At 41.2% G+C, this 20,867-nt stretch overlaps 1 protein-coding gene across 1 annotated transcript in view; it reads left to right on the forward strand.

The window, feature by feature from the left end:
- stau2 (staufen double-stranded RNA binding protein 2) overlaps nucleotides 1-20,867 on the forward strand; it is a 103,771-nt gene that overhangs the window by 44,973 nt on the left and 37,931 nt on the right. The window contains exons 11-12 of the mRNA XM_042510548.1: nucleotides 20-77; nucleotides 7,614-7,975. Of these exons, the coding sequence (XP_042366482.1) occupies nucleotides 20-77; nucleotides 7,614-7,975 (420 nt within the window). The remainder of the gene's footprint in view (nucleotides 1-19; nucleotides 78-7,613; nucleotides 7,976-20,867) is intronic.

The raw sequence follows: 20,867 nt of genomic DNA on the forward strand, positions 1-20,867 counted from the left end.
TCTCTCTGCATCACTACAGATGGACAACAAAGGCTGGAACGGACAAAAGGCGTCATTTACCGAAGCGACAAGTAACAGTGAGTATCCGCACGTCTCCCTGTGTCTCTATCCATTTCCTTCTCCTCCTCCTCTCCAGCACTCTATCACTCCCTCCATCCCGCAGGTGGTTTTAGCCGCCGAGATGGCCCGGCGTTTAATCTCTGTGACTGGTCAATGGGCTTCTGACTGTCAGCTTAATCGGCCGTGCGTCCTCGTGGGGAGCCTGCGAATTCAGGCTCATTCACACAGGCTTACAGGGCCGGCACACTGAGGCCCTCTGGGGAGTCCCCCCACTGCCTTCCTGTGCAAAAAAAACTAGCCTTTCACTCAGGATTAACACACAAGACCACTGGAGCACCGATGCACACACACAGACACACACATAGCTATAATCCTACACACAGAGACACAAAACAGTGAGGCAGGATATATGATGATGTGATATGGGGATATATATGAAGCAAGATATATCTCACTTAGCTGTGTGTCTCTTACACATACCAGCTGTAGACAAAATAAGATTAAGACCTCATGAAAAAGCACTGGAACCTTTAACCTATTCCATGAAAATAAGTGCATATATTTGGGTTTTTGAAACACTGGAAAATCCACTTTAAAAAGCTGATAGACTCCTCTCCCATGGCCTGTAGACAACTGGATTTTTCTGGGGGGGGGGGTTTTCTCAACATCACAAATGTGGCATAAAACAGAGGAAAGCAGCAGGGAGGCCAGTGAAAATGTAAGGTGGTTACCTTCTTTTTCTCAAATCTGTAACTTCTTGGTCGGAGATAAACAGAATTTGTTGCTAAGTCCTAGAGTTTACCGACAGTCGTGATGGAAGAGGGGTAAAAATTAGCATGTCCACCCAGTTGTCATGCTTCTATCACTGCTGTTCACAGCTGGAGCCGATAAAGACCCATGACTACATTAACTACCTGTTATTTGTCCCCGGAATAAATGCTGATTGTAACCTTTCTAACTAAATACTGAAGTCAGATGTTAATGGTTGTCGGTGGGATTTTTGTCCAGAAGGAAAGATGCTTTAATCATCATAGCAAACAATGCTACAAAGGAAGCTCTTATTAACCCATTACTGATGTAGCATCAACTACTATATACTGTACATCTCCATCATTTCCCTTTTGATTTTTTTATGACTGCTGTTCATCTATGTTGATGCAGTTTGTAGTTCTTGGCACATGGTGTTACAAGTTTAGAAACAGCCCTTGTCAACTTATTAGAAAAACAATTGTGCCCGACCATGAATTTCGCATTTTGGGGTTTTAAAATTTGGTGTAGATACTCATGTCCGCCTACTGATCATCAATCAAAGGGCATTATACGGTCAAAATTCCAGTTTGTCCAATACATTGATTTATAACTAAATACGGACAAAATAACATTCCCATTGTCCTCAACTGCACTTTGTGAATGTGGTGCTAATTAGCATGCTAGATTGCCCTGCAATATGCTCAAAATAACCTGTTTGTTTAACTGCATGTAAACATGCAGCTAAGTCTCTGTCCATCTCTGTCCAAGATTAGAGCAGATATGAAACATATGCAGAGACATGGGGAAGACATCCTCCTTAGTCATCAAAAATTCCCCAGTTGTGGACGGTTTTAAGTGCAGACAAATAAATAAAAGTTTCATTTCAGGATTTATGTATGAATTTATATGGGAATGTGATGGCCTCAAGGGATGTTTTATTTATAGAGGGGGGTAGGACGCAAGGAGTCCTCACTGAAAAGCGTAAGGATGCAATTTTGTAGGAAACAGCTGGTGTCTGTCAGCTGTATCCGTTAAGTTGGCTGTCTTGTAATCAAAATAAAAACAATGAAAAAGCTCACCAACTCCCTTTAAAGACTTCACATTCTATTTTCAGATGTTATTCTGGTCTCCCAAGTCTGGCAGCAATGTTATTTTTCCATTTATTCCACGTGGTGTGGCAGTAAGTAAGTTAATATTTATTGCAGGTGTAATAAGTTATGCAAGGAATTCATTGTCGTGTGTAGCTTAAGCAGATCAACATGCATTGTGATAGCTGAGCTTGATTTGTTGTGATGTCCCAGTTTGATAAAAGGACACTTTGAAAAAACTCTGAATGCCAGCAAACGAGATGTCAGCAGCTTTAGAAAGGGCAGTTTGGGGGACAAATGAACAGTGTGCGAGATGTGGAGCAGCAGAGTGGAAAACAAACAGATAGCCTTATTAGATTCAAATGTGCTGTCGTCACTTGGGTGTAATGGAGGCTTTTGGCAGTGCTCTGACATGGGGTATCCAACTTCAGTCTAGAGAGGAGAATGAATGTGATATTCTCATGTTGAAAAGTACAAAGCAGCTTGGTAAGACTTTTTGTTTTTGTCCATTGCTGGTCCAGACTTGATATACAGAATCCAGATGAGAAATGAGCCCCTGCCACAACTTTTATAGCACTCATATGTGTGATTTAGTCCAATTCTCCGAAAGATATATCATCTAAATTATGTTTAGAGATAAATGGTTGTTCTCTTGGATAAACTATTTTGGTGGTTGTGGTTTCTATGGTAGCCCAAGCTCCAGGCATTGCCCAATACCTCCAGAGCAGAGCCCCGTGGGAAACAAAGTCTTCCTTATTTGGTGATTATTCCTATTGTTGGCTTGGAGCGTGTCTTTGGTCCCATGCCATTCCCACTCATAGTTTATCTCACACTCAGCACGAAGCGTAACTATCTGCTAATTACCTCTTTAAAGTTGCCCAAACCACACAACACTCACACGACGCTAATGTCTGAATAATGTTTATTGCATAAACACCATTTACAACTCATTCAAACAGATACAGCTGGTCTCAGTTTTCTCTCTCTCTGTGTGTGTGTGTGTGTGTGTGTGTGTGTGTGTGTGTGTGTGTGTGTGTGTGTGTGTGTGTGTGTGTGTGTGTGTGTGTGTGTGTGTGTGTGTGTGTGTGTGATTGCTGAATGGAAGATGTTTCTGGTTTGTCCATTGTTTTGATTGACCATGCCGTTTATTGAATAGAAGTGGGAATAACTAAATAAAGTTTGCAGAATCGTGGCGTACTCAGTAAAAATAGGCTCTGGCATCAGAATGATTGTAACATGTTTTATATGATAAACAGTGCTAATTTGTTATTTGTGCTGAAGTGTGGTTTTTAGAGAGAACAAATAGAGAGTTGTTTGTCAGCTCATGACATACTTTACAAGTGTTTAAATTACAGGAGCTGTTTCACAGCTAAGTTCCTTTTTACTAATAAATAACATTTTACAGAGATTTTAAAGTTCAAGTTAAAACAGCTGACAATCCTTTTTTTGCTGGCCTTAAGTGGTTTAACTTCTCACCTTGCTGCAGTCGTGTAAAGCGTTGATCTGCACAGTATATTGTTTTTGTATTGTCATCACATTGTCAGTGTTAATTTACGTTCTGTTTGTAGGTGCTATTTTGTCTGATACACGCTAATACGTTAAATATGAACAATGACCCCTTAAGCACTGGTTGGTCAGAAACTGCATGCATGCGAGTGAGGTGAGAGGTTTACTCTGCATGGTTGGGGGAGGAAAGTGTCACAAGTGCAGATGAAAGTGCAAAATCCGAAAGGAACTGATGCCAAAAAAATCTCATGTTATCATCTGTCTGGACACAGCAAAGTCCATGTAGCACAAGCACAGGTACTGTGCAAGTCTGAGTCAAGATCGGAGTACGCTTTCTCTGTTTTTCACAATTAATGTGGTTATTGCAATATTGAACATTATCGCATTCTGCATATCATCGTTGTCGGGCACAAACCCGGTATCGCCACATTTCACTATTTTCTTTCCTTTTTTTTCAGAAATTAATTATATTGGTCCCCCTCTACATCTGTCAATGGATTGTACCATTTCTCAAACAATGAAAATTGTTTGAAAAATCTTGTGACTAAAACTATCTCCACTGGATCATTTTCAAAACACTGCAGTTTTTATAATCCTGAAAAATAGCAATTCTGAAGATAAGAGGTTTGTGCTCAACAGCGATGATATTTTTCTCAGCCCTTGTTAACTGTACTTCAGGGTGTCTGTTGCTGACTGTGTAAAGATGCAGGATGCGTCTCCACTTCCTCGGAAGCCAAAAAAAAAGTCAAAGTATCCCAGATACTGTCACTGCCATCTTGCGCTAGTGACATTATTTGGAGCCAGAGTCTGCACAGTAGCGATCTCTGCAGACTTAAGTCATGATGTCACATCCCTTTTGTATGGAGTGAATCCCTTGTGCCTGGCTATGTAATTAAATTTACATACCACTGCAAAGTTCAAAGCCAGCATATGTGATGGTATGGGGGTGTGTTAGTGCCCATCGCATGAGTAACTTTGCACATCTGTGAAGGCTCCATCAATGCTAAAAGATACACACAGGTTTTGGAGCAACATATGCTGCCATCCACATGACATCTTTTTTAGTGCATCCCTGCTTGTTTCAGCAAGACATTGCCTAGCTACATTCTGCACATTTCAACAGCGTGGCTTTGTAGTAAAAGACTGCTAGACTATTTTCGGGATGAATGCATATTTATTTAAAAAATAATAAAGTTCATTAATTTGAACATTAAATATCTTTTCTGAGGACTGTATTCAATTGCATATAGGTCAAAAAGAATATGCAAATCATTGCTTTCTGTTTTTATTTACATTTTAACAGTGTCACAAATTTTGTATAACAAATGGGTGTCATATGATATCAGTCTTTTATATAACATGGGTCTGCCACAATAGTCACAGTAACATCTAGTGAGGTCAAAAATGATTGAGGTCCTGGCCACATTTAATGCACAATATTCCACTTGCATTTATATGCATGTTTGCTTTAACAAGTATGTCATCCACATTTAGCCAACATGATGCCAGAGTAAACAGCAGGGTTTTCCATACCAGTTGTACAACTTGGGCGCAGCACCTGAGTTTTGTTGTACCTGAGCGAATGTACACACTGTTTTGTACACACCTACAAACTGTCATTGACCAGTTTAACTCCACATAAGGAGCACTGCTGCATTATGTAAAGCAAGGTGGAAGAAAGTAGATAAATGTGTCACAAGCTATGGCCCTGTCCTTCCGTTTTTTGCTCTTCCACTTAAAACGCACACACCTCAGGGACCTACAGGCCCTAATTGTGTGTGTGTGTGTGTGTGTGTGTGTGTGTGTGTGTGTGTGTGTGTGTGTGTGTGTGTGTGTGTGTGTGTGTGTGTGTGTGTGTGTATTTAAGTGTGTGGGTCTGTGGGACACAGCACTACAACAAACAGGGTGGCTCAGAGACAGGGAGGGAGTGTAAAAAGAAAGAAAAAGAAGTAAGAAGAGAGTGATTTTTCTCCCTGCTGTTCCCATGGGTATTGCAGCAGGGCTTTTCACTCGAGTTGCCACATTTCATTTCCTGCTGTGCATATGTGTGGTGTGTGTGTGTCTGTGCGTAGTGTGCATGTGTGAACTATGTGAAGGTCTTGCTCCACCGTGGTGATTTATAGCGGCGGGCTCTGGCCCTATCTGTTTTCGATCAGTCTCATGCTTGGCTCTGGCTTCCCTCCAGAGCTCCCCTGGCCCACCGGACGCCGAGTCTGGGTGGGACCCCTCCGAAACTGCCTGGAACCAGCACCACAAACACGCTCTCCCTTACTCTTTCATTCCCCTACTTCTCAGCCTAGCTGTGCTTCTCCCCTGCTCTCTTGCTCCCACTTCATGTACACAATTTCACAATCTCTCTACCCAACAATCCTCACGCACAAACACACTTCGTCACTCTTACTTATTCTCTCTCGACTGTCTCTCCTCCTTTGTCTCACTCTTGCTCTTTCTTGCTCTCACGCTCTCGGCTGCCATCTGACACCAGCTTCAAGCACTCAATCACATGCAAACATGCAAACATCCTCACAGGCACGCCCACGCACACTTAAGCAGACAATCACACACACACTCACATGGATTACATTCACTGCCCCCCCTCCTCTAGCACAATATTCTTTGTCCACAGCTGATGTCATGTTGGCTAACACCTTTCATTTTTTGTGATACATTCAGAATGTGCAGGCCTGCGAGTTTTACTTGCGTAAATTCTAATTAAAGTTGTCATCATGATTGGGAGGGGGGAAACAAATCCTAACAGTTGTGTCATTGCTGGCATGGGGCAGTTTGTTGTAGTATGAGTAATAAGTCCTGGATTTCATTGCTGTTTCCTTCAGCTTCTCTGCTCCTCTGGAAAGGAACGCAAACTTCATTGTTCACAATGGGAAATACTGTCTGCAGGGTCTCAGAAACATTAGACAAGAGCAAGCTACAAGTGCGCAAAACCTTCTGTCTTTGTATGTGTGATGGTAATGTTAACTCAAACAGGAAGTGGCCTGTCAGTCATGCACTCACTCCAGCGCTTTCTCCCAGCTGTTGGCCCCGTACTCACACACAAACAAGCACACACAGACATACGCACAGACACACACACAGCTGGTCTTCCTGTCTCTGGTGACCTTGGCTGGGCTTCGGAGGCTCCGCATGGTTTTCACATCCACTCATCCCCACCTCCTCTTCCATTGAACTGGCTCATCCTTCTCTTTCATCCTTTCTCAACCTTCACATCTTCGTCTTCTTTCACGTCTCATATTCCTTCACCTCACTTTCACCACAGCCACTAAGTGACGAAAGTGTTGAACCTCAACCTGTCTCCTCCTTCCACCTGTCACGACCATTTCAGGACAGTGATGTCAGAGTGCAAGGAAGCCAACATAAACGAATGAGATTTATCCAAATGGTCTGGATCGGAACATGGTCTTGGAGCGCTGTTGTGCTCAGCTGGCTACAACCACAGCATATCTGGATCAAGCTGCGTCCTGTTAAAGAAAAGCCGGTCAGAGTTGCCTCGGCCTTGCCTCTGACGTTTTCCTCAAACCACGGAAGTTTTCTCACGAGAACATTGATCTGAGACCGAACCTGCTTCCGAGTCCTGTTGGGTCCGCGTTTGAAGTTACGAATGAAGCAGGATGCCAACAGCGCTGTTTCCCATCAATGATGAAGTCATAGCGGCTCTGTTGATATTGGTAGATGCTCCGTTTGTGTCTGCGTGTTTGTGTTTGAGAGTGAGAGTGAAGGAGGCTGTGTGTGTTTCCCAGCAGACACTTTGATAGTGCTCGGAACTGCCAAACCACATGAAACTGTCATCTACGTTTGGTGATGGAATGCCAGTTTGGGAGCCAGTAAACAACTGCACACACACAAATTGACAAAGTTAGGCACACACACATGCAAACACACCCTGGCATTGTGTGGTAGAGAGTGACCGAGGAATGTGTGTGCAAATCATTTCAACAATTAATAATGAAAGCCTTAATGATCCCTTTTCTCTCTTCTCTGTCCCCAAATGTCTACCTTTGTCTCTCTCTGCTCCTTTATAAACCATTTGGCTTCATCCACACTATTTCCACACATACTCTTTCTGCTCTTCCACTTTTACTCCTCCTCTCTGCCCATGCATCCATTCATCCAACACTTATTTTGTTCCTCTTTTCTCTCCTCTCCCTATAATCGTCATCCCTTCTCCCTCCCCTCTCCCTTGACCCCTTCCAGCCCAGAAGGGTCTACTCCACCTCAGCCCCGATGTCTACCAGGAGATGGAGGCCAGCAGGAAGCAGGGAGGCAGTGCTCCGGGCCCCGGTGGCAACAGTGGCGGCTCTGTCAACTACATGACATCCAAAGACATGGGGCCCTGCTCTGCCCCGCTGCCCCCAGGACACCCTCCCTACTACAGCGGCTCAGGCTCCTCACCCAGCCCAACCGCCACCATGGCTAGGGAGCTGCTGCTTAACGGTCAGTCACCCACAGCCGACGCCTCCCTGGCCATGAAGGGGAAGAACTCGGCCCTGCCCTGCGGCGTCTCGGTGCAGCCTGCACAGCAGCTGGACTACCTGGCTCGCATCCAGGGCTTCCAGGTAAGATCCAAGAATGTTGACATGCTACTTCAAGTTTGTCTGCAGATCCAGAAAAACGTCTAAAATGTTTTCCGTAAAGAGAAATTTAGTATCTTCCAACAGGAAGCCTTCTTTGTTTTTTTGGCAATCTTTCCTATTGTTAACAATAACATTGCACTCACCAAGTTATATGCTGAGATCTGAAAACACAGCAACAAAGCCACTACAAAACTCATGTTAGGCAAACTTATTTGGAAGATAAAATAAAGGTAATGATTTAAATACCCCAACCTGTCCATTGTAAACATCCATCACAATATATACTAATATTACTTACACAGGGTTTTCTCATAGAAATGTGTTAACAAAGTTGCTGAGCTACTGCAGAGCGAATGTATGATGTGATCAATCACTCAAACACCTGCTATGCTGATTCAGACAGATCCTGATGAATCTCATTTTTTGTTACCAGTAGTGAGTAAATGATGATTTAAACAATTGCCTCATTCATGCTATATTTGTTGTTTTGCTGTGTGGTGTAGCTCCACTGCACATGTCCTAACAATTTAGTAATCCTAATATTATATTTCACAAAACCATAGCTATTTCCTCTGACTTTAGGGGAGATGCATTTTATTCATAGCATCTCTAGCATTTAATTCTGTGGGAAACCTGCCTATTTGTCCATGCACTTAGTTTTCCTCTGCAATTTTGGCTTTAAATTTTGTTTACAAACTCTCTGATTATCTGACTTCTGGTGTTTCTTGCCCCATTGCAATCAGCCACGTTCTGAGATCTCAGCAAAACACTGACCAAAGAAATTTGCAGTTACTTTGGTCAGTATGATGATATGAAAACTGATATAAATGATGGCCAAATATAGAAATTTAAGACTTTCCTCTTGCACATTGCACTACTGCAGATTGTGTCTTCTGGGTGAAAGTCCAATCAGTGAGGCCGCCATGCTGATATGCTTGCAACTGTTGCCAGTTTCACATTTATTCCACTTGCGGAATGTTGGCTTGTATTTCATTTTAACTGCCATAAATTAGGTCATGAAAGTCATAATTTAAACTTGGTTAAAGTTGCAGACACCCTGTGGTACAGCCGGACAGTATACACACGCTAAAGTGACAGCACAGCTGTTAGCATGACCATGGATAAATATGAACCCCCCCCAACACACACTAACACACACACACACACGCACACATTCACATTCCTGCCCTGATTCTTCTCCCTTTGGGCCATTGCTATAAATAAGAATCTGGTCTTGGTCAACCTGTGTGGTGCTTTAGAAGAAATGTTGCATATAAACACACACACACGCACACACACCACATAAGTGGTGCAGGCTTTCTGTATCAAAGCATGCATGTCACACACAAACATACATGCAAGCAAGCAAGCAAGCAAGTGAATTGAGGTGGAGACTTCCCAAGAAGAAGAGCTCTCTCTCTGACACACACACACACACACACACACACACACAGCCCTGCTCTTAGTGACAGTGGCAGAGAACTGAAGCCGTGTTTCAAACAAACACATGTGTTATAGTATCCTTAAAACTCCTACAATACTCTGAAATATAGGCTCTTGTTTTGTTTCCTTTCTACCAACGATGCAGAGTCATCCAAAGAAAGTGGTAGTGCTATGACATTTTCAGAACAAAAAAGAACAGGCATGGAGTGTTTGGAGCCTCTGTTACAATCAATGGGATATTTAAAAATAGCGTGTTTGTGGTTTGTGCATCAAGTCCTTGTCAAACAAGAGTGATGATTCTCTCTTGACAGATCAATGGACTGCATTGTGTCAAGCTCCACCTTTTCGTATCGGATCAGTGTGCTAGGTACCTAAACAAAAGCAAATTGAACAATTTTATTGGTACCATCCACAACATTTGACAATGAAGATGCAAAAATTACTTTTTTAATGTTTACCGAACTGAATGAACTGGACTGCTTGGTTGAAACAAGACTTAAGTGCTTAAAAGTCTGATTACACTTTAACCGTTTTGCAGCAAGTCTTTTGCAGTATTGCAGTATGCAGTATTGAATCTAAAAAACACTGTACTGATTTTAATTGATTGTTTACATGCAAAGATTTCTAGCAATGGTTCATTTTGTATCCATCTTTTGCTATGTGACTCTCTCTCTCCAACATATCGCCAGTGTGTTACAGCAGTGGTTCCCAACTGGTCCAGCCATGAAGTCCAGATTTCTAAAATAAAGTGTGGTTACTTAAAATGTATTGAATAAATAGCACTACAACTAAAAAAAAGTGGATATTGTTGCTTTAAGACCAGTGACAAAAACATTGTGGAGGCACAGCATGGTAATAGGCTAAATAATACCAAAACTGGGCAAAAAAGAGTTGCTTTACTCAAAAAAAACTCTTACTCTACAGCAGGAAATGGCACTTCAAAATACTACCTCTGTGCTGAAAATTTACTGTACTTTAAAATAGAGTGGGTTTTTTTATAAACTTGACATGTTAGTGAGTCACTTGGGTCCATTCAGAATGGACCCACTTTTAGACTGCAGTCCACCAGTTGGGAACCACTGTGTTGCAGGGACTGTGATATACACAAATGCAGATGCCACTGTTCTGATATCATAAGAAAGGAAACTCTTTAACTCCGAATTTATGCAAATGGTGAGGGCTTGTAATGGCCTTGTATCGTAATCGTAATTTGCATCGTAATTTATTGAATCATAATCACTGTATCATGATATGTATTCTATTGGCTGAATCTTGCAAATACACAGCCCCAGTGTGTTCATAAGTTCAATTTTTAAATGGAGCCTCATCCGAGCTGTGATGCAGAAAATACAGTTAGGCAATATTAATTATGTTTTTTCTCTTGAAAAATAACACAAGAAAAACCCAATAAGAGTACTATTAAAGTACAGGACCACAGTATCAGTAAAGGTAGCATTACTGTTAAAATCTTAACAATACCCATTCCTGTACAGACCAAGTGGTCTGGAGTATAGAAATGCTCGATAAGACTATCCGTCTTGTGTTTCTCACTGCGGACAGTATTGGCAGGCTATGGATTTAGAGCTGGAACTAAACCCCACAGGTGCTTCTGTCATTACCACACTGGACACACACACAGAACAGAAACACACACTGGCTGTTAGCACTCAGTGTGTGTAACAGAGAGACAGCCTGGTGTCTGTTTTAATCAGTGCCGGCCGATCTGTGGTGCATACCATGCCACTGATACCAGCGCCTGTTCATTTAAGCTGCAGATGCTTTTTATCAGTTTGAGCGAAAACATTTTATCTTAACCTGCTGAGGGTTCCTTTGAAAGGCCTTTGTTATTGCTCTGAGCCTTCCTGTGTGTGTGTAACCTGAGAGAGCTCTGCTGCCTGGCCAAGCCCAAACACACTTGTACATATGCACACACACACACAAACACACACACACACACACACACAGCAGGTTCTGTTTAGTGGAAATGGAGGAGTTGGGCTAAGCCTGTGTGTGAAGTTTAACTCCTTGTCGTTCTCATACTGCACAAACCATACTCCCCTTTGCATGTAAATGACTCTATTTGTCATCTGTGCACCTTTACATGAATTGATCTGAGTAGATAAACACACAGGCGTCTCGCATATTTCCATGTGCGTGTGTGTGTGTGTTTCTTAAGCGAGGAATTCAGGCTGTAATTGAGACATGCAGACAATATGTGTTCTATTGAGGGGATGTTTCATATCATGTGGGTTTGTAATGAGAACCTCTGGTTGCCTACAAAGCCATGCTAGGCAGACTTTTTAGGGCTTATGTATTCTTATGTGTTTTTGTGGGCTGAACCACCCCAGATTTTAAATGTTTTTGCCAAAAAATGCACTTGTCTGCTTTTCCACTGGACACGTAATGCGCCTCTTTGTGTCGAGCCGGCTTTCTGTCGACCACACTCAACAACAAGCTCACATCCACCAAGATTTTTTTTTTTTTTTTTTTTTGTAATTTGATAATAATCTCCTTGTCTGATTAGTAACTTTGTTTTTGTAATGTAATTATGTTATCCAAGTGAGCGGATTACAGTGACCGCCCAACACTGGATTAAAGCAACTAAGAAAGCACTGAGGACATTCTCATAGTGTCTGTTTCATCCATCCAGCTCTACAGACAAAGGCCTGGGCCTACCTGCTAAGCCCTTCTTTTGATTTGATTGGAAAATAGCCTCTGGTGGAAGCTCTGACGGGATAAGCAACAGTGTGTTGTACTCACGCCAGCTTGGAGCAAGGATGCTGGCACTCACTCCAGTGTGTTTGTATGTGTGTGTGTGTGTGTGTATTTCCTATTAATTTGGCTGGCGTGTTGTTGGCACGGCGGGTATGTGCGCTGGAAGTAGGGCAGAAACAAAGAAGCAGGAGGTAATAGACAACACATGGACCAAGGATGAAGTACTGAGTAAGAGCCACGTAACAGACTCTCCCTCTTTCTCTTTGTCCCTGTGTTTCTGTCTTTGGTTAATGTCTTTCTGCACTTCCATCATAATTGCTTCCTCTGTTCTTATTTATGCCCCTTTGCTTCCACAAATTTCTCTAATTTATCTTGCTGGTGTGTGGTTTGAAGATGTTGAAGGGTTCGACCCCGGCATTGCAGTCACCAGCTGCCCATTTACTCTGCCATCACATTACTTAATAGAGTCATCACAGGCTGCCACTGCTCCAGATTATTAACTGTTACCTCCCTTTAAAGCGGGCTGGAGATTTTTATATAGAAGATCAATGATTGATGGAAATCTAACGTTTTTTTTTTCCATGGCCTTCCAATGGAGCGGTTATACACACCTGGACTGAAACAAATGTACTGCTTCAGAACAGATTTATTCTCGGTCATGCCTTCACGCCTTTTTAGTGTGTGCTTTATTTCCAATAACCTGCCTGGCTCTTGGAAGACTGGGATGTTTATCAGAGCCACTCTGTCTGTTTGTCCATGTCTGAATGTGGACTGGCAGTGGAGTTACTCAGTGGTTGAGCAAGTTAATAAAGAAGAAGGGAGTGAAAAGGATAGAAAGGAAGTGTGGATGAAAGACCAGTGTGTGTGTGTGTGTGTGTGTGTGTGTGTGTGTGTGTGTGTGTGTGTGTGTGTGTGTGTGTGTGTGTGTGTGTGTGTGTGTGTGTGTGTGTGTGTGTCATCACATGCTGCTTTTATTTGTGGACCAATACTGAGAATGATTCTTCAGACATTGTGGGGAAGTAGTGTCAATTCTGTTCCAGTTACATCAGTAACCAGTAATGGGAATGTGTGCAACCTGGTGTGATAACATATTTCTTCCTTTTTTACTGTTAAAGATCATCGTTGTTTTATCCTTGGTTCAGAAAAGATTTTCAGCCTGCAATGTGTGCATCATATTCCTTATCAGAATTGTTTTGGATGAATGGACCCAAATTTATGTGACCCACAAATCATGTTATTAAAGCAGTAGTAGTTACAGTAGTTCAAAACAGAAATAAAAAACAGACGCCACAATGTGGAAACATAAATGTTAAAGAAAGATTGCTTGATCTTTGTTGAATTGTGGAGATATTGCATAGCTATTAGCTAAAAAGATAAACTAATGTAGCAAGAAGCAATAATTATTAAAGGTGTATTATACAGGATTTTCCTTAAAAAGAAAAAAAAACAATGTAAAGATTTATGACCCATTATTTATCTCCATTTACCTTTTCTTTTCTTACATCGATGTGGTCAGGATGTGTGAAGCCCCCAGCCAAAAACAGCATGCAGGTGCCCTGACATCCTTTCCCTAACCCTAAGAAAACTTGGTCCTCCTGCCTAAACCTAACCAATCCAAGCAAGAAACAAGTAGTCGTCAATCATAGAAAGAGTTGCTGTCCTAGGAAACGCAAATTGCTCTACAAGCAATGCTGCATGCTGTGTGTGTGTGTGTGTGTGTACATGCTGCAAACCCTGGATTTTATTGATTTAAGAAATGTACGTTTTATTGCTAATCAAGTTTACATTTGTGTGAGGAAAAAAAACAGATTTTGTCAAAAGTTTTATGTCATCACTATTTAATTATAATGTGTATAGATTAGATTAAACTTCTTTAACCAAAGATGCATAAAAAAATATGATATAGAACGGTAACAAAGCATCTCGTTATTTTTGCAGTGCATAATACAGTAAGCCATATTCCTAAGAAACTGGCATGTACAGTGAAAGTAGCACCTTTTCACCATGAATTACAAATTACACCCCTCCTGAGGATGTGTTGTGCAAATGGAAAATATGACAGAACCACTTTGTGTATTGTAGCAGAGATTTTACGCAGCCTGTAGACTTTTGATGACCTGCATAAAGTATAACCTAATAGTTTGGTTTGTGTTATATGAGGGTATGGCGCCTGTGGGTCTTTGAGGGTATGGCGTCTGTTCGATCTCTCAAATCATGAGCGCAGGATCACTGTGTGACATTTAAGGTGCACTGTGAAAAGTACAAAAAAAAATGAACCATAACAAGTTCATGTAGGTCAGATGTTAACTCCTAGTGACACAGGATATTGCACCTTTTTAGAAATTGTTAATATCCTCCTGCATATGGCGATCAAAGATCAACATACAGCACGATGACATTCCAAGTTGTGTCTGGAAGTGCTGAACAGTATCTACTGAATCTATCAATTCTGTCCACCTGCTAAATCCAAATCCAATAACACCGTAGAGATAGCAATCGGCTGAGTTATGTTATCTGGCCAGGGCAGGCTTATCTTGGGAGATGGATTTAGAGAGAAGGGAGGGCTGCACTCTTTGCCGTGCTGGAATCAGAACTTCCATGTTGGAAATCCCATGTTAATGAAAACACTATCCTTGGCGGGTGGCAGGTGTTGATATCCATTCAGTACGGTTCCCAGGATTTCTCACACTTTCACGATGTTTGCTCTTCTCTCTCCCTCTCTCTCTGCTTCCTTCTTTGGCTGTGTAGGAAAAAAACACTTCAAATGGTGCCGACTACACCTTGTACTCTGCCTGGCGCTTTTCTTTTTTTTTTCTTCCATCCTTCTTTCCTGATCTCTTATGCTGACTCTCATCTCTGTGTATCAACATCAAACGCCTGATCTGGTACAAACGTTCAAAGACTCTAACAGTTTGTTTCCAACCTCCTTGTCATCATCTCATTCCTCTACTCTCTGTTTACTCTGGGATTTGCGTTAGAAAATACATTTTGGGATGGCTAATCCCACCACGTTTGATTTCTGCGGCAGGGTGATGGCTTCCAGCTGCGCTCTGCGGCATATTTGTGTGAAGAGCGATCTTCGAAAACAAGTTTTGTCTGTGGTATAAATCAGACCGTTAATGCTGTGCTGGCTCGGCGCACAGTCTCTCTGCTTACATGGTGGCCCTCTGTGTGCGTGTCGGTGCGTATGCCTGAGTCTGTGTGTGTTTGGCAAAACTGAGTGATGATGTTTTTACACCACAATCAAGCCCATTTGCAAACCTTTAAATCAAATACCCTCAATGTGCCAGCACAGCATATTGCAAATTTAAATATGCAGCATAATCTTTTTTTATTGTTTTCTTTTGTTGTCTGTATTTTGATAGAATGATCATATTTCATGTTATTTTCAACACCAGGCAGTGACAGCAGCTGTGTGCCAACACAGTCCGAGCATGTGGAGATGGAGGGTGTGTTCACCTGGCACTTTGTTTGGAATCTAAACAGTGCTCTTTATTATCTCTACAGCAGTCGCTGTAGAAACAGCTAGCCTGGCGTTGTCCATAGGTTAAAAAAAAATCCACGTAGCTTGACAGCCCCACAGAAACAACAAGATGTAGAGAAGTCAATGTGCCCCTGAAAGTTGAAGATTTGAAACATCAGTAAGAGACCCCTCAGTCAACTGAGATTCTTTGAATTGAGTGTTTATTTTTTTTGTTTTTTGTTCTTTGTCAGTCAATGTGCGATGTACTTCTGGGGATGTGTTGGTGCACAGATTAAGCTGCAGAATAAGCACTGTAACACTATCTTCTGCTTAATACAATTAAATCTCAGGCTTTTGTTTGATATCTTGTGTTGGCAAAAAAATGATGTTGCACATTTCAGATTCGTTGTTAGTGCAGTTAGCATGCATTCACAGGATTAATTTGGTTTGTTGATTACATGACATGAATGCCTCCATCACTTTAAACATCCTTCTGAACCCCATTCAAATGCTAAAAGTCTTCTTTTTTTTTTTTTAATGGTGCAAATAGTCAAATATTCATATTGAACAGCAAATTCTGATTCGACTGACATAATTCTGAGTAGGGAACAGCCCTAGATATCATGAAAGAGACTAGATATTGGCTAAGATTTTTATCATAAGTGTCTTTTCCTGGTTTTTAAGGCTGCTTAACAGTAAAGTGAAGCAAGTTTCTAAACTTACCAGACTGTTCTGTTATTTGCTTATAGCCACGTCATTTTATGCGCATTACTGATGATTATTTATCAAAAATCTAAAAGTATTTTGTGAGAGCATCAATCGTCAACCCCACCATGTTGATGTTGAGATATTTGGTCAAAGGTATCATGATATTTGATTTCTCCATACCTTTAAGATAAGGTAACTAGCTGATATGGTGTATTAAAGTGGCATCAATCTTCTCACCTAACTCTCAAGAAAAAAGAAAATAGTGTTTTTTTACAGTGTGTTGAGCTGTTTCCTTAGATAACCCCTAACTTAATAGTGTCTAAACAGTGTCTGTTTTTCTGGTCACTCTACACATTTATTTTAACATGTATTTCTTTAGAAAACCTTTTCTATAAAACCAACTTCTCCATACTGAACTGGCTTCATTAGAAATCACTACATTGTCTCATTGTCTTAATATTTCCTTCTGTTATTTGGGCAAAGTGCTCTCAAAGTTTTGAGAGTGGCAGCTTTGTTTGCCCTTAACCTCCTGCCATTAGAAGAAGTGAAAGGTGTATTAACAGTCTGCTTTAAACACTCTTGACCTCTGCTGTCTCAACTGAAGTGGCCTGCCTTGGACCTCTAATTGCTTCTCACCAACAATGACAGCGTTCCTCAGCTAAGAGGGCTTGTTTATTATAGTAAAGTCAGAGTTATTTCCATGCTCCTTGAGTCTTCACAGCCTGCACTTGCTTATTCTGGAATCAAGCTCTTATTCCTGCAGTGCTTTTGTTCTGTGGTTTAACTTGAATAACATGACAGCATACCTAATAACTGTTTGTTTTTGCAGTTACCTTGACAGTATTGTGTAAGGCAGTCCTAACGATATGGACACATGCATCCATCTCCATTGTGTGTTTGAGTGCACCCCTTCGTGTTTGTTTGGATTCCTTTTTGTGGGTGTGCGCATGCATATTTGTGCACTTAACATAAATTGGAGCATGGCTTCTTGAGCGGTATGGCTGTGATTGCTTTTTAGTTTGTGCATGTTCGTGTTAGTTTGAATGAAGAGGAGCATTTGAAGAGGAGCCATCCAGCTTTAGAAGCCAGATGTCAGAGGTCGTTCCACGTTAGTGCCGCCGATCAATCGCAGGCCTTGCGTAACTCTCCTGCTTCTTTGTCTTTAAAGGAAGTGGATTAGAGGCTGTTTTCTGAGTTGGGACCTGGGATGATTAGTTAGGCCTGTTTAGAATGCATGCACTCACAGATGCATACAAACATGCACTCAAAACAGACGGCCTGGATGGGAGAATAGACGGTTTGTTTTTAAGATGCTCGTTATTTCAGTTTCCGCCAAATCATCGCAAATGAGATGATGCCATAATGTTCTTTGATGCTGGCACATAGGCAACTTTCTTTGCTGCCTGTAGGTCTGAGTTGCTGGAAAATCCCCAAAGTAACCAGGAACTTTGACAATTTCAACAACAAAAGTTAGACCTCCAGGTGGCGTTTGATGATCTGCCAAATTTGCTGTTTTAACCATAATTTGGCTGGTGGATGAAGCAAGACATGTTTATTTGTATAGTTCAAAATCACATACAGTGTGTCAATGCACATTGCAGGTTTACAAAAGCATTTTGTCCAGACCAAGTTAAAGATCTCTAAGATGATGAGGAAATAGAAAAGACACATTTAGGCATAGAAGGAAACCAGAGGGGCACAGAGAGAGAGCACAGAGCTCAGAGAAGACCAAATGCCCTATCTCACAATGTTAACAAAAGTGGAAAATAATTTTTTGTTTCCACCCTGTTAATCAGATCCACTCCAAAGATTTGGACTATTTTTTATGTTGTCTTCACGATGACACTAGAAGGGAAGATACGGGATCACCAAAGCGACTCTAACTCATCCAGCAGGAAACATTAGCATCTGCACCAAATTTCTTGGCAACCCATCAAGTAGCTGATAAAATATGCCAATCAAAACCACAAATGTCAAACTCATGGTGGCTTTGGAGGAGAAATCAAGGGATCAGCAAATTCATTACAATTGACTTTGACTGGGAGCCATTAAAATTTGTAACAAAGTTCATTGCCACCCATCCAGTAGTTGTTGAGATATTTCAATCTGGAACAAAGTGGTGGACAGATCTCTTGTCCGTGCTAAGCCTACAAATCTGAGGAAATCTCAAGAGGAAATTCAGAAAGGGATCCCCTCTCTACAGATAGCTTTCAGGGTAAATGGCATTGACAAAGAAAGACCAGTTATTAAAGTACAGCTATGGGATCATTAACCAGCAAGATTCCTATAGGTTAGGTAGTTTGTGTACTCCAGAAAAAGGGCCTTGCCTTCCTGATTTCTCACACTAAATGCCGCCATTCAAAACCAGATGTTGAACACTGACATCAAACGTTGTACTTGCAAAGCTTTTAAAAACCTGCATTTCATAATCTAAGGTTATGAAATTGCTGATGTAATATAAAAGTTTTATGTATTTAATTATAAATATAAACCCAACCAAAGGAACATTTCCATTGTTATTTGGTAGCACAAAGTCTATGTTACATAAGGGACCTTTTGATCTTTCACCCCTTGTGGTCAAGGATACTTATATGTAATTCGTAGTTTCCATCAACTGAATGTACACACTTGTGTGCAGACACACTCACAGACAATGGGAGAAAAATATTAGAAATTTGATCTATCCAAGCATATATCTCTTTACAATGAAAGACTGAGAGAGAGCATCTGTTTCCTCCAGCGCCAACGATGGGCCTCACCCTCAGCTGGAGGCCAGACAGCTCGCAATAGATGAACTGAACAAAGTGCCCGTTGATCAGACAGCATGATTACACCATACATCACAAGCTCCCAACCATAGGCTTTTATACTGCTTAAATGAACCAGTGTGCTGGACAATTACACACACACACTCACACAAAGATTCATATCTTTTCAAGCACAAACACAGCTCTGTATGTCTTCTCACCCAGGTTTAAAAAATGAATAGAAAAGCTGTAGTTTGATTTCATTCATTCATTTTTAAAATTCTGAAATAGGATTTTGCTCCAAAACAATTATATTCTAACCCTTTAAAAAGCGCCCCTCCTGTTTTTTTTTCTCCTCTCTGTTTCTCCCTCTCCTTAATGTTGAAGTCTGGAAAATTTATTGGAGATTAACTTGTCAGAGAAGGCTCTTTCCACGGCTCACTTTACTACATTCATCATTCATACACATAACAGATAGCATTCCACAATTTATCACTGTGGGCCCATCTCCTCATCAGCAGGTGTGTGTGTGCACATGCACGTCAGTACTTACTGTGTCTGCTCACGCACTGTGCTTAACATCACGTTTGTGCATATCCCTGCATGCACATGTTCATATCTGTGCGTTTGTGTATGTTATGATGGGTCCATGTCTTAATGGGCAGACGTCCATGTGTCTGGCTGGCTGGAGCACACACACAGACACACACACACACACACACACACACACGCTTTTCCACATATGTTCATAACTCATTCGGAGAGACACAGAACTTGCTCTGGAAGCTTTCAGTCACAGACCATATACAGCGGCTTGTGTGCGTGTGCGTGCATGTGCATACACACAGTTCAGCATGTATAGCCTACAAATTGTACCAAAAACTCTGATAAGATAGTTAATATGTGCAAAGGAAAATACACACAATACACACTGCATGTTGTGACATACATTTTCTGTAGATTTAAAGAAGGTAATAACTTAAAACTCCTCAGCCAACAAAAATACACAGACACAAACCGACACCCACATTGTATATAAATTCAGCAGATGTTGATGTTAAACATTTTCAACACATTTTTCTATAATATTATCTCCACCAGGCATAGGGCTGGAAGTACTGTTGGTCTTTTGTGTGTGAGCATGTCGGAGCGTGTATATATCCATCTATCCGCAGTTCATCTTTAATATTACTGGACCAATCAGCCTAATATTTTGTGTGCACATGTATGACTGTATGTTCAAGGACCTCTTGTGGTTGTAGTAACTCATAACTGTTGAAAAAAAATATTGCTCTTCCTGGGGTATATGTCTTTTTTTTTACCCCATGACAGGTTTTTTGTTTTTTTTTTTTTAAGGAGTTTTCCTTTATTAGCTGTGAGGGTTCAAGGACAGAGGTTGTATGCTGTAAAACCCTCTGAGGCCAATTGTGATTTGTGATATTGGACTTTATAAATGAAATTGAATTTAATTGAATCGACTAAAGTAATACATGATACAAGATGAATTATTCCCCATTTTTTTCATCTTTGCCACCATCTTGAATGTAAAGGAGCCTGTGCAAGTGCATCAGGCGCAGCTGCGACCTGATTTTGTTCCATCCGCCACACGGTGTGATACCACTCCAGGAGCGCAGAGAACTTTGACTGAAAGATTTTGTAGACTTGCTGATTTTTGTTGATTTATTCAATTTTTTCATGTGCTTCTAACATAAGTAAGTAGGCTATGCAGTTAAGTGGTTTCTTTTTTTGTCTTTTTTACTTGTTTTTATTGTTGTTATTTCCTATTTTTTTGTGCCGT

This window comes from Plectropomus leopardus, chromosome 21 (assembly GCF_008729295.1).
Source record: "Plectropomus leopardus isolate mb chromosome 21, YSFRI_Pleo_2.0, whole genome shotgun sequence".
In the NCBI taxonomy this organism is placed as follows: domain Eukaryota; kingdom Metazoa; phylum Chordata; class Actinopteri; order Perciformes; family Serranidae; genus Plectropomus; species Plectropomus leopardus.